The 15,322-nt window shown below is 39.4% G+C and overlaps 2 protein-coding genes across 2 annotated transcripts; one reads left to right on the forward strand and one right to left on the reverse strand.

Annotated features, from left to right (window-relative positions):
• Positions 1-612: 612 nt before the first annotated feature.
• On the reverse strand, positions 613-2,007 carry LOC103707067 (putative UDP-rhamnose:rhamnosyltransferase 1). The gene has a single exon (XM_008791422.3). It carries the CDS (start codon positions 2,005-2,007, stop codon positions 613-615), a length of 1,395 nt encoding a protein of 464 aa, XP_008789644.2.
• A 4,366-nt stretch (positions 2,008-6,373) lies between these two features.
• LOC103707125 (homeobox-leucine zipper protein HAT22-like) lies at positions 6,374-7,827 on the forward strand. The gene is made up of 3 exons (XM_026804621.2): positions 6,374-6,916; positions 7,018-7,097; positions 7,283-7,827. The coding sequence occupies exons 1-3, from the start codon at positions 6,572-6,574 to the stop codon at positions 7,563-7,565; spliced, it is 708 nt and encodes a 235-aa protein (XP_026660422.2). The 5' UTR covers positions 6,374-6,571; the 3' UTR covers positions 7,566-7,827.
• Positions 7,828-15,322: the final 7,495 nt, after the last annotated feature.

The following is a 15,322-nucleotide window of genomic DNA, read 5'->3' on the forward strand; positions in this document are numbered from 1 at the left end:
ACTCATTTTCTTATAAAGGGCCTCTCCTCCAGCCAGACTCGACTCTACCGCGCACTTGGAAGCCTCCTCCATCGCACCGGCAGCTCTCACCGCCTCCTCCTCCTTTTCGCTGTGGCACCAATCATGCAATGATGTCTCAAAATTACGACATCATTGCATATATAATTGGTATCTCAAAAATATCTCTGTGGCACCAATTAGTATCTCAAAATATCAACCTCCTTTTTTTCATATACAGCAGAATATTAGTTAATTACCAAGTTAATTAGTAAAAATCTTTGCTAGTTGTACCATACAATAGGATTTGGAAGGATAGGAATATCTGGGAGAAAAAGAAGGGACTACCTCTTACCATGTAGCTCGTCTCCGTTTACATATTAGTCCACTGTGTAATAAATCAAAAACCAAACTCAACAGAACAAGTACTCCTGAAAATTCTCAAGTAACAGGCCTTTTTTTATTTATTTTATTTTTAGTACAACGGCGGTTTACACTCTGCGAGTGTGTATGAGCTGATAAAATCAGAAAATAAGATAGCAGATAAAGAACTCGATGCTTTATCACGCTCGGAGACGGGTCGATGGACTGCACCACCTGTGGGGACAATGGCAATTAATTCTTTTCTTTGTGATCTCTAAGGTACCGAACAAATTCATCGATGCACCTTTCTTGTAACTCCTTATTACCGAAAATCAGCTTCATCTTATTAGCTTCGTTTCTAATCTTCTTTCCCTCTTCTTCCACCATGACCAACCTCAGCGCCTGAGCCACTGCATCTCTCTTAAAGGAACCATCCTCCTCGTCGCTCCGCACTTCCACGCCAATTTCCTTCTCCACCATCACCCGCGCATTGATCGGCTGATCGCCGAACACCGGCAGGAAGACGAGAGGGTGCCCGAATCCCAGTCCTTCGACGAGCGAGCCCCAGCCGCCGTGCGTCAAGAAGCCCCCCACCGACTCGTGTGCGAGAATCTCAGTTTGAGGAGCCCAATCCATGGTAACCATCCCATTGCCGGCGATCCGGTCCTCGAACCCCTCCGGCAGAAGCTCCACCTCTTTCGGCATCCCGGCCGGCCTCCGGAGAGCCCAGAGGAAGGGCTGGCCAGAGAGCTCGAGCCCGAAGGCCAGCTCGTGCACAAGCTCGGAGCTCAGCGTCGCCTCACTCCCCAGAGAAACATATACAACAGACCGGGGAGTCTGTTTATCCAGCCACCGGAAAATGTTCATGCTGCTAGTGCTAGCAATCTTCTCTCCTCCCTCGTCGACTGAAGGAGGAAGCAGGCCGACCGGGACGACCGGCATGTTGAAAAGCTCCGACATGGTGCTTAACACCTGTCGATCCAATTCCATGCAGCTTCGTAGAGCCATGAGCTTGCACCGCCGGACGACCATCTCGAAACGGTCGGCGGCCGACACCCCCGAAGCATCAACTTGCAGCATGTAATCGAACTGCCGGGCCTCGAACAGGCGGAGAACAGCTGTCGTCGGGAAGGGGATCCACTCGGGCACCACGGTGAGCCGCTCGGGCGGCCCCCGCATCCGCGCGCCGTCCTCTCCCCACACGAAGGCGCTGAAGTAAGCCGGGAACGTGTTGAACATGGCGCATGGGATGTGCAGCTTGGCGGCGATCGGCGGCAACCAGTATGGAGTGAAGTCTTGGATGATCCAATCGGGTTTTGGAGACTCTTGCTCGAGAAACTTGGCTATCGGTTGGTCGAGGCCATCGAAGGCCTTCTTGAGGTATTGGACATCATCGGGCAGGAGGTCGGTGGTGGCCTCGGCGTTGTTGGGTAGGTGGTCGGATGGTGGCAGGCGAATGGGAATGAACTCTATGAGTGGAGCTAGAGAGGGAGGGAGTTTCGGGAGCCTGAGGATGTTTCTTGGGGTGGAGAGGAAGGAGATGTGGTCACCCCTCTTGGCTAAAGATTTGGAGAGGCCGAGGAATGGCAGCAAGTGGCCAAAGGCCAACCATGGGAACACAACGATGTGGAGAGAGCCTTCTTCCATGGGATCTGCCAGCTGTAACGAATACCAGAGGAGATGAATTGGTGCAATTTATAGTTTGGGAGACGGTGGGGTGGGAGATCAGGAAACGAAGGATAAGAACAAAGTTCCAGAACGGGTCCCATGGGCGGAATTGTTTCGGGTCCAACTCCCATATATGCACCTAGCTCCAATGGACACATAAAATTGATAATGCGCTCCACTGACGTGTTTGTGTCTCCTACGTACTCTATTCTTTTGTAAATCTCTTACTTCTGAATCCTCGATTTTTAAAGTACTTTTGATCAATAAACTGAGAGAAGTATCTCACCTCCTCCATTATTTCTCAAACATATATATATATATATATATATATGTAATTTGTATTTTTTAATAAAGTATCTTTCTTTGGCTAGAGAATTAGTGATAAAATATTTTTTAGCAATACAAGTAAGGTAGATTTCTTCTTGGATGTGACCTATTAGTTATTATAGGTGACGAATCCTTGATCAATTCAAAGTCTATTAGAACCAAATAGAAAAGAATGTTGCCGCCTTTGACTAGTTCCCCTCCTTGGCCAATAGACGTAGTATTGCTCTATTTTACTGTAGTATCGGCACTACGTTTTGCAGAAGTTTCAACTGCGTCCTAAACGGTGGGTTCTTCTTTCCTTTTTCTATATCTATATAATTTTGTCGGCATGCTTTTTAAAGGGCACGTTGCATCCACCTCTGATGCAGGCGATGATGCATGCAATCTTGTTTCTAACTTGCCCTTCGAGTCTTGTTTGAATTTGCAATCTTGTCCTTATAAAATAATAGCAAAAATGTCATGCGCCCACCTATTACTAACAATATGAATTATAAAAACTGATGCACTATCTTGAATATTGAAGAAATAATTTGGCGTCTTATTATATATACGCACACATGTGCGCACATGTGGGCACATGCATACATGTGTATATACGCACATGTGCGCACGTGCCCACATACACCCACACACATACACACATACATATATATGTGCCAGAGCTGATCAAAATTCGGGCTGGATTCTATAACAGAAATTAGGCCCGATGGCTATGCCTAGGCCCTGCCCGGCCCGACTGTTGGGCTTAAATTTTTATCCAGGCCCGATCCGACTTTATTTTTCTGGTTCTATGCCGACCCGACAGATCCGATTTTTTCTTTGTTTGGAACCTGAAAATGGGCCAGAATGGCCCAACAGTTTAATGGGCTCTCTAAAACTGGATATATTTTTTTTACTTTTATTTGGTTTCTCCAATAATTAATTGGGTTCAACACATGACTTGTGATGCAAATATACACGGGCCGGGCCATTTTTAAAATTTCTGCCCAGGCCCGACCCATGGGCCTTTTTTTTAATGCCCAAACCCGAAAAATTCCAGGCCAAGCTGGGTGGGCCAGAAGGCCTGTGATCAGCTCTAATATGTGCTCATGCATGTATGCACATGCACATGCACGCACACACATGCGTATGCACATGCGCATACATATAGGGGCGTTTGGTATGGGGTGATCGTCCCAAGATCAAGGATGATATGGATGGAGGTGATGAGATCACTACGTTTGGTTGCACCACGGTGATGCTACATGGCGGTGTTTCTAAATCACCTCCACTCCTCAAATTATCGCCCAACCCGGTGATGGGATACCCGTCCTTGAGGTCAGAAATCCAAGATCACCCTAGGGCAGTGATCCTGGATTGAAAATTAAAGACAAAAATATTCCTTAATTTAGCAGAAAAATTGATATATCAATATACCATCAATATATTATATCAATGTTATATATATATAATATTATGTTGATATTATATATTATATTAATGATATATATTATATTATAATATATTACTAATCATATTATTATTGAAGGATAATATATTATTATATTTTATATTTATATAATGAAATATTTAATATATTACTCCTATTTACCTTATTTTTCTAATCAAAATAATTATTAATATTAAAAAATCTATTATAAGTATAAATAAAAATATTAATTCTATAATGAAAAATAACATATTTTTATAAGATTAATAATTTACAGGAGTAATAAATATATTTTTATAGAATATATTAATAATTAATATATCGATAAATATATTAATATTTTATTATAATATATTTTATATGATTAATAAATATATGATAAGGGCTACTAAAAGTAGAATATATGGCAAAATTATGGGGCTATTATAGGAATTAGCATATTGACTTATATTTTTGATTCATGAGAATAAAAAATACATAAAAAGTCCATCTAAGATATATCAGGGGTATTTGTGATATTATGTGGTCGGTGATCTTGGATTTTCGTACCATACCAAATAAGTTACTCATGGATACCCGGAAATTTTTAATTACTGGACCATGGCCTACCAAACACATTGATCTTAGATTACTGTGGATCAAATCATCCCAGCATTTGAATCATCAAAGATCTTAGATCACCGTGGTGATCCTGTTGGGGTTACCAAACGCCCCTATAGGGTTCTTAATGTAGATTTGATGTAATAAGGTGCGGTTTTAATGTTGTGACCATGAAAACCTAATATGATGGGATACCGGGTCAACAGGGTTTTTAATTAAGAGGCCCTCTCCCCGATGCATTGAAAAGAATAGAAGAGCAATGGAATCCTTGATACCATAGATGGAAGCTATGGGAGAAAAGAAAGTTCTAGCTAATTAAGAGGTTGGAACTTCCCGATGCTTCCATAGTTCTTCTTACAAGGTCTTTTAAGATGGGGTCCTCGATCGAACATGAACAAAATGATTTCCATCCAGTCTTTGAGATCATTTATACGCGATATCATGATCACTGTACTGAACGGGATAGCATAAATGGCTCATCCTTGAAGAAAGTTGAGGACATGATGGGATCATCCACCTGAATCCTTCCTTTCTAAGAGTCAACAAGCTCGCTGACTAAGATTAGGTGTTGAAAACCTTAGTCAACTTTCAACGGTCAGACCTGCGTCAGCTCTCATTTTCCAAAACCTCATTCTCTTTTATTCCACATTCCACGCAGCATTAGCTACCTGCTGGATCGATTTTTTCCTCCGATTATATCAAGTAATAACACAAGCATTAAAATAAGAAAGAAGTTCTTAATTAAGAGGATACTTAGGAGCCAATTATTCTCGACTAGGCCATTTGAATGGGAACTTTTGTATTCTAGCTAGGAGAAATGTCACCTCGGCGTGGATGGGGCTTACTAATGGCGGCACGTGCATTGACCACTGGGCAGTTCACACGTGTGGTGGTGCATGAGTGGCCTTGCTTGTGGGTTGGGCTTGCATGAGGTGGCCCCAATTAGGATGCCCTTGTCAACGGCTGGGGTGCACGCATTGGCCTGCGTTTCCACCATCAAGACCGGGCTTTAGTAGCTGGTAATCATGAGATCACAAGTGCACAGGAGTCGCTCGAATGCTTCCAATTTTTCCTTTGGATCAGAAGGTGGAGGCGAGAAACTTGAATGTAGATGAATGCCATGCAAATGGTGCACAGGGTTAAGTTAGGTCAGATTCGGCTTGGATCATTATGGAAGTTAAACACCTGTTAAACCTATTCTTGCCTCGGTTCAAAAATCAGGTCGAATTTAGGTTGCTTGTATCTAGAAATTGCAGTTAATATTTTTAATCTTTCAAATTAGACCTAGTTTGGGCTGGACGTATTTTTCCCTAGATTGCACCGGGCATGAGTTGAGTTTTTTTTGTCAAATCTACAGTACAAATGATGCAACCCAAGAATCCGATTAGTGCATCTCTAATATGCATAAATTAGGTCAGGTCCATGTTAGAATTGCCATTGGTGTATATAGTGCTACGAATGGGCTGGATTGAGTTTCGGATTTGCTTGGCTTGGATCCAAGAGTAAAAGAACCAAACTGAATAGGTAAAATGGATCGATCAGCCGGGTTCAAATTTTCAAAACTTGCAGGTGCGCTAAGATTTTGAAGATTTTAAGACAATCGGCAAAGCTTTACGAACCGACGATATCGATCTAATTGAATTACGTTTTGGATCTACATATGAATGCCATTTGATTTGATTCATTAATTAGAAATAGACTCGAGTCATCAAGTTAGAATTTTGGATGTGACGTGGAGAGACCCAGTCCACCGGACGCAATCATTCAAAGGTTAGGTGTTTGTTATCGTTCCTTATCATCCCCCCAAAAAAAAAGCAAAATAAAAGGGTTGGATGTGAAAGGGCCGACACCCTACTTATTCTCATCTTGCGGATAGTAATTGTGTGGCAAAGGTGTGTCCCGAAAGGTCCCTGGAAACTGCCACGAAGAATTATATGGTGGCTTAAATGAGGTATAGACGGTTGTTTCCATGTCCAACAAATGTTGCAAATGAGCTCCTCTTTCCCTGCGTTACGACACATTCCAACGCACGCCCCTGCTCCCTCTATTAAATCACTAGAGAAACTCCCATCCTCTTCATTTCCTTCCCTCTATATAAAGCTCTCTCCTCCTCTTTCCTTCTCCCTATCACACCCTCTTTACCCACAAAAGTCCTCTGCGCCTTCAACTTTTCCTTCATAGCTTGGCATGGAAGAAGATGAATGCAATATCGGCCTTGGCCTTGCAATAGGTGCTGGTCGACATTTCACCTCTAACCAAAGTGGCAACGGGGAACGGAAGCCTCCCGTTCAGTTCCACATCCTATTTCCGCCTCGACCGAAGGAAGGAGAGGAGGAGGAAGAAGAAGAGCCGACAAGAGATAAAGAGCGACACAAGTCGAAGCACATCAATGAAGAGGAGGATAGCAGTACCAAGGACATCATCAGTGATGGCGGTAGCAACCGAGTTGGCATGAGGAAGAAGCTCCGGCTGACTAAAGAACAGCTAACGTTTCTCGAAAACAGCTTTCGAGAGCACAACACCCTCAATCAGGTAGCTGAGTTCGGTATCGGCCGGCCATCTTTATTCTTGCATGCAAAATATTTCAGAACCCTAGCTTAGTTTTTGTGCTGACCGATAGATCCCTTTGGCAGACCCAGAAACAACAACTGGCTTACCAATTAAACCTCCGGCCTCGTCAAGTCGAAGTCTGGTTCCAAAATAGAAGAGCTAGGTACTCATATATCCATCATTACTTTTATGTTTTCCTTTTTTTACCAATCTTAACATCCCTCTTACATGGCCAAGAATGTAACGTTCATACTTGCACATGAAATACATGCAAGCTATAACGTTTTTTGATTAAATTTATGATTTTTAAAGGGAAGATATCGATGGATTTGGATTGCATGCATGCAGGACTAAATTGAAGCAGACTGAGGTAGACTGTGCGTTCCTTAAGAAGTACTGCGAAAACCTAAGAAACGAGAATCGGAGGCTAAAGAGAGAGCTGGAGGAGCTGAGGGCAATGGAGCCTGGGTACCCCTTCCATACCAGGGTCCCAAAGGCCGCGACACCGACCATGTGCCCATCCTGCAAGCGGATCATGGCCTCCGGCAGTGAAAAAGGAAATAGTGCCTTGGACGCCAGGAAGGGCCGCGGCCAACTGAAACCTGTAAACAATGGACTGGTAAGCCTTTAGATCTAAGAAATAATGGAAGGTTGAAGGCATACTGTTAGCAGATAGGAATGGATGATAGAACGAAGAAGGAAATAGAGATTGGGAAGGGTCTATTTGGTGTAACTTTTGTATTGTAAAAGAGGGTTTCCATAATTTAATACAAGTACAAGCTTCCCAAGCAGGAACCCTCTCATTATCTCGATCATTGTAAATAATTGGCCTCCCTTTTCATTAAAAAAAAATCTCAAATACTTGCTAATACCATCTGCCATGTATATGCTGAACCTCGTCGTATAACTTTTTTTCAGAAAGCTTAATGTGCATTCATTTTTCTGACAGCCATTAGATGACTAGTTCTGAGGCAATTGGTTATTTCACAGGGTAATTTACATATCACTAGGTTTCTTTTTTTAGAGAGGAGCTGGTTTTGTGCATAAAATGAATGCATGGAAAGTATGGGCAATGAAAAAATAAAGAAATACTTAATGTTTGTTTGGAGTTTTCAAAACATAAAGATGAAAAAGTAGCTTTGGGGAATAAGATTGCTACATTTCATGGAAATGAAAAATCCATGTAGAACATGAAAAGTGTAATTTTCACTGGCTAAAAATTAAGATAATATTTTTTCCCCTAAGTTTTCTTAACTTTTAGATAGAATTGGGTAACGTGTTTTCTTTTATTAAAGGTATAGCAGATATTTTACATAATTTTTCTTAAAAAAAAATATTCAACCAAACATAAATCACTCTGAAATATGTCACTTTTTCATGGTTGGCTAAATATACAGAAACCACTTTCCCAAATATTATATACCGAGACATAAGCTTTCTAGAAAATGACAATCAATTCAAAGATGAACCCGAATTCTCCTTCGGTTTTTTCCACAATCATTTTAGGCAAACATATACTTGATCCTATGGTGTTGAAAATACTTGTCATGGCACTTTCTTGTTGTTTGGTAAATTGTCATGGCCTGTTTTAGTATGTTGGTTGGGGCAAAATCAAATCAATTCCATGCTTGGGGCAAATCATACTGCTGAGTTGTGGATAGTGATATTTTCTAGAGCAAATTTTGAGGCAATATCAAGATCAATTATACTCACTATGAACATTAGTCGTTCTCAAAGATGCAACTAAAATGCCATAATGGAACCCCCCAACCCCCACAAAAAAAAAAAGAAAAAAAAAACTAAACCCATGTACCAAAGCCTCTAGAAAACTTGGATGTGATCACATATCTTTAGCTGTTAAATGTGTGCGCAAAATTTTCAATAATGCTCTTTGGCGTAGGCATGCGGGCCAGGATATTAGCTGATCTAATGGAAATAATTGCCCAATTAATACTTCTTAAAAACCTTAAAACATGATAAACTTATATTGGAGAGAGAAAATGGAGGAGTTTGCAAAGTATGACCAATAATTACAAGAACAATTTAGGGATGATGCACAGGATGACATGAAGCATATGTAATTTCTTTTAGAATAGCAATATATGATTGCTGAATTCTTCCTGTAGCTACCTTAAGCTCAAGCAACAATGACAAGAGAACCCATAAAAGCTCATGGAAGATTAGTTGGGGTCGAAGTATATCTTGATATTAATTGCATAAGTTAAGCAGGTGTTTTCTCAGGACAATTATAGAAGCACACCAATCTTATCACAGAAATGCCGAAAAATTTACCACCATCAATTACTGGGCCTGAACAACGTAAGTTCTACTACACTCTCCTATAGTGAAGATAGTAGAGATCAAGAACGGGGTTATGTTAATAATATCGATAAATACAATTCATCTCTAAAGCATAAAGCATTCAGACTTTAAAGGCTATCTACTAAATTATGGGGTGGACGAAATCCACCAATTACCAATCATGTGAGTTTACCTAGGATCATTGGTCTCCTTGGTGGTCCCTTGCGTCGTTTTCTTTGAGGCGGCTAAGAGGCCTGGCCCCCAAGCACTCGCAGAAGGCGAGGTGAGAAGAACTTGTCGTACTTCCGAGGATTTCGAAGAATTCCTCATAATTATAGAGAGCGCTTTTCTTTCTTCTCAAGTTTCATCGCAGCAGCATTTTTCATAGCAGCAATATCAAAGTCTGATTTAGCTTGTCGTTTTTGTATCCAATTTAGATTGTTTGCTAAAAGGAAGTGGTCCACGTCGTCAGCCTTGACCACAGCAACCCTCCCATGGATTGACATGTGCCCTGGGGTGGATATTTGATCCAACATCAGAAACAGTGTAATAAAAGGGAAGGGAAAATGTTTTAGCCGCCGGAGTAGTGGTAGTTGCAGGTCTCTTCCGTGGTAATAAGAAAATAAAAAGTTCGATTTTCATAGCTAATAGCGTGACAGGCTTTGATACCACGATGTTGAATCATATTGGATAATGTAATTATTTACATTAAGATGAAGTCATTGATTTCTCGATCTCCGATGCTAGTCCTACTACAACATGGGAAGAAGATTTGAATGTGCACCTCACCATCCATGATTAATTCGATAGGAAATATCTTACAAACACTTTCGGGTAAGTTGAGAATCAAGTCCTTGACGTATACTTTCATAACATGCCTTATCTAATTAAGATGGGTGTTATCTTCAATAAGGTCACATAAAAATAATTTCTATTATAACCATCACAAAATATATTCCGTAACCGCATCAAACCAGATAATTAGATTAAATGAATAAAACAAATTTTGGTATGCGTTAGTGTAAGCAATGTACGGATGAGAGTGCAACAGAAATATCAAAATTATGGGTTACAAGGTTTTATTATTATTATTATTATTTTGTACCTTTAAGCTAAGTTGCTATCCAGAAAAGGAAGGAACAAAAGTTTTGGGAAGGAAAACACCCTCGCCTGCAAACACCCTCTTCACGCCCATGAGGATTTCTTTCTGCATATCCATACGAGATCCGAGCAGACGGTTCAAGGGACAATATTCCGCTCTTTGTTCCCTTGTCTTGTCCGTCTCGCGATTCTCGGTAGAATCAAATGGTAAAATCATCTGGTTCGAATCCATATCTGTACGTTTATGTGAAGTACTGAATAATGATGGAGAAAGAAGGACTGATGGTGAGAATTGTTCGTCTTCAAAAATTTTCAGTTTGTCGAGCTACGTCAATTCCAAGATTTGGTGTGGAAAAAGGTTTTTACGCAAGCGACGTGCCTCGAAGCCAGCACACGTACGCTTACGAGACAGTTGATGGGACATTGAGAATAACCTAGTAAACCCAATGATGTCAGTGTGTGTGAAAAGAAACCAAAACAAAGAACACTGAAATGAAACAACAGGGACAGACGGGACCAGGGAACTCGAGACGATCCAAAAATGGGTTCATATATAAGCGTCAGAATCCTTGTTAAGAGGATTTTCTTTGTCTTGATCGCACCAAAATTTTTTAGGAGTGTTTTAAGAGGATTTCAGCTTCAGCTTTATATATTTTAAATTTATTTAAAATTTTATTTTGAAACTTGATTAGATATATGTAACAATACCGAAAGAAATCATCAATAAATGCTATAAATTAATAATTTTTTTCAACTTGGAATTTTGGTAGGATCACACACAACACTATAAATTAAGTCAAGAAGGCTAAAACTTCTATTAATATATTTGAATAGTTTTTGGGTACCTTTGACTAGAACACAAATTTCACATTTGATCTTTTTATCTAGATAGATGTTTTGGATTACATTCAAATTAGTTATATGATGGATTCGATCAAAATTCATATGACCCAGCCTACCATGCCAAGCATTAAAGGATTCAAGATTTAGAACAAAAAAATAATGTTTATTAGAATCTTTAGGAATTACACTCAATTTGAATAGGTTTTTAGATACAAAGCTTTTCAAACAACCTCGTTATTACGGATGATTAGCAGCTTATTAGATTTTAATACAGTCTTATAACCTCTAGATACAAGGAGAGATCCCCTCATGAGAATTCTCCTAACATTGGGGATGATTAGCACTTCATGAAGGATTAAAGTTTTCCTAGATGTCATCTTCAGGTCCACTAATCCTTTTTCTAACACTTTTGCTGAGGAGTCGTTCCCAAGCGTTACACCTCCTCCACTTGATTTCTAAAAGGTGAAGAACCAAGAGCGATTAAAACAAATATGTACATTAGTTCTGGAATCAAGTCACCAATCACAAGAAGAATGGACTAGAAATACCAAAGGTTTTTGATATTTTGACAGAAGGAAAATCCAAAACCATCTTCAACCATATTCACTTGAGCTTTAGGTAATCCTTTCTTCCAGGTTCTAGTCTTCCTATGGTAGCAATCCTTCGCCATATGAATTGATAGCCCACGCACGAAGCAGAAGGTCTCCTTTCTTTTTGGCTTCTGAAATGGATGGTTATGGCTTCTAGAATGTTTGGAGGAAGAGGTAAGGTTTGAAGAATTCTAAGATTTTTTCTTTTTAAAGAATTTTTCATGGCATTTGAAATAGGTTGGACTTGATTTGGTCAAATTGATCTTAAGTCCAAATTCAGGTTTAAGCTTATATTTTAGTTGATGCTCTTCTTCGATCCTGATAGAGTTTATAATCTCTGAAAGGCTTAAGTCACCTTGCTTATAACTTAACTCATGAGAAAAATTCGACCTAGATGGAAGGAGAAAATCGACCAAGGCTTGAAATTTATAATTTTTAGAGAATTTGCAATCTGTTAGTTCGGCCTTTCTAAGAAGATCTTAAAATTCATGAATTTGGACAATGATAGATTTGGAATCCATCATAACATATTTACGGAATTCGGATACGATGAACCGATCGAGACCAGCATCATCCAATCCATATTCCACTTCAAGGGCATCCCAAAGCTCTTTAGGTGATTTGGTGGAAAGGTATACAACATATAAAGAATCAACAAGGGTACTACGGATCCCATGGCGGCAACATAAATCAGTTTCTTTGGGGATTTTAGAGTGAGGTCAGAGAATCCAAAATTTTGAGGACTAGAAGAGGGTTGAGAGGTTGATCTAGAAGATGGTGTAAGATCACGATATTCTATGGTAGAGATCAATCCTAATATGGTAAGCTAATATCTTACTGGGCTTTGCCACTCTCTAAAAAAGGAACTACTAAATTTTTCGGGCTTAATTGATCTATGATGATCAAAAGAAGTCATTTAAGAAGTTTTGCTTGCTTAATTAGTTCTACAAATAAAAGTTCCAAGTGGTTTAGCCCTATATGTCTGAATAGTTAATTAATATCTTTTCAAATATATAATTCTAGATTTTGAAATAAATGCAATAGGAAACTATAATAAAAATTAAATAACAAAAATAAAAAGTATAACAAGTAAAGTAATTTTATAATCTTTGCACGATTTTCAAAGCATAAGTAATGGGTATTTTAAAAATAACTAATAAAAGACTTTTGTCAACATAGAAGGCAGCCTTTTGATGAGGATTTTCGCCATAGTGAAGTGTAGATTTGAGTGACAGTGGCACTGTAAAGCTGGGAGGAAATTTATTCCCTGACAAAAAAATGCAATAGCAGGTAATTACATGCAGAGCTTTCAAAAAAATGTACTAAGTACACTTTCTATATGCATTCATATACCTCCTTTTGATTGCTTCCATAACGACTCAGAAATATTCAAATTTCTAAAGATGCAAGAGTTTTCTACACATATTTTAAAGATGCAGAAAAATGTGCACAGAAATTAAGGATTGCAGCAAATAGTTTGCACAGAATTGAAAGCTATAGAAAATCTGCATAGATTTTAGGGCTGCGGTAATTTTCTACATAGATTTGTAATCTGCAGAAAATTTTTCCACTATTTTTAAAGATGTAGAAAATTCGACAAATATTTTAAATATGCAAAAAAAAAATTGTACAGTTTTTAAAGTTGCAAAAATCTATTTACACAATTTTCAGAGCAATATGACTTTCTTAAAAGACTGATTTTTGTGAAAAAACAACCTTCTGAATGAAGTTAAAGATTTCAAATTTCTATACAATTAGACTAAATCTATCTATGCTATCAAATTAAATTTTAATAAATAAATACATGTATATATATATAGCAATTTCTAGTACAAGATCACATTCTTAGATTGTTGAAAATATTTTGCCTAAAAATTACTATATCTTTATTTTATAAAAGTATTATAAATAAATAGTCTATTAGAATAAAATTAGAAGAGTAAAAAGAGCTTGTCTAAATCAAGGCGTGTGATATATACTACTCTAAAAATGTGATTCATCTCCTACGTGTAGGTCTGCGGCGATATCATCTTTAAGGTACAACAATCTAGCTCAGCCCGATCTTCCTCTAACAAGCACGATAGTTAGGAAAGATTGACCAGACTGACTCCTTCAAATGCCTAAAAAAAATATAAAATAAAGAATAGAGAAAAATCGAAAGAAAAAAAAGTATTGTATTCTCTGTCTCTCTTGGAAAGTAGGGAATCAGATATGTGAGTAGAATGGATTGAGTGATCCGATACACTGGACCCAGAGCTTATTTATAAACTCTGCCTGGTGATCGATACGGTGCGGTGTTGTTGAGGTACATGATGTTTCGGAAACCCTTTTTAGGAAAAGGATTAAATTCGGTTTTAGGTTTTTCATAATCTTAGATTGCATGAAAATCCTCCATGAGAGAGAAAAATCGGTTGATAAAAGTGTGATTCTTGCATAGAGTAGGGATGTGCCTGTCATACATGAATCTAAACGTTGACACTAGGGGTAACAATGAACTGTGTTGAGTTCAGCCACACTTCAGGCAATTAGGATCATTAATAATCTTCGTTACAATCACATGCTTCTTTGTATTGATACAAGAGATGATACAAGAGACCTAGATTTCATCTAGTGTTCCCTCTAATTTTTAGCCCAGCTTCCACTTATCTTGTTTTTTTTCCTCTTTCCTTTGCTTTTTCAAGAAAACAACATGTTAGCCTCGTTTGGGGCTGGGCTAGGTCAAGTTAACTAGGCCCAGTCGCATCACCAGTCTCTCACTGATTTGTATGTTAAGATGGACTGTGCACATGGAGGCATAGCTGGTGTTGTATATCTACTAGCATTCATGATTGCTGACTTATTGTTACGAGTTCAAATTGTACCTTTTACGTAAAAGAATGATTTACTTTTTTTTTAATAATATTGTAAGAGAATGATTCACTTTCTTTCGTGACATCAACTATTGCGTTGCACAATGGGTGCTTTGAGATTTATGCAGAGGGAAGCAAGCAGAAATTGAAAAGCATGCGATCCAACAGCTTCGTCAAAAGTTTACAATCCGAAACCGAAACCGGTGAAATTGGGCATCTCTAACCAGAAAAGCAGCCCATGCCATCATGCCACTGAAAAAAAAAAAAAGAAGATAAAAGAAGCCCGGCATGTTTCACCCTTCTGGCACCCTTTCCTCGCACAAGCCTTTCTTTCGTCCCTGCTACAAAGAAGGGTGGCAAAACGGCGAGGTCTTATTTTGCGCGTCAGCGTATTACCATCGCTCCGAATAAATTCCTGTCCTTGCACGAATTCCGGCGCGACCCACCGCCGAGGCTTTCCGGACCCGGTCGTGGTCCCCACGCCCTTCGTGGCTTTCGGTGCACCGCACCCGACCGCCGCCTGTCGGGCTCCTCGTCAAACAGAATGACGCAAATACAGGGCAAATCGTGCCCGAGAGAGACAGAAGAAGGCCGCCAGATACCGTACATTTATAATACTATTACGACCCGGAAAACGAGCCTCCAAAACGGGCTCACGGAGAACAAGGTGCGGGTCCCAGAAGTGGCGTCCAGATTCACACTGG

Source organism: Phoenix dactylifera, chromosome 7 (genome assembly GCF_009389715.1).
Source record: "Phoenix dactylifera cultivar Barhee BC4 chromosome 7, palm_55x_up_171113_PBpolish2nd_filt_p, whole genome shotgun sequence".
Lineage (NCBI taxonomy): Eukaryota > Viridiplantae > Streptophyta > Magnoliopsida > Arecales > Arecaceae > Phoenix > Phoenix dactylifera.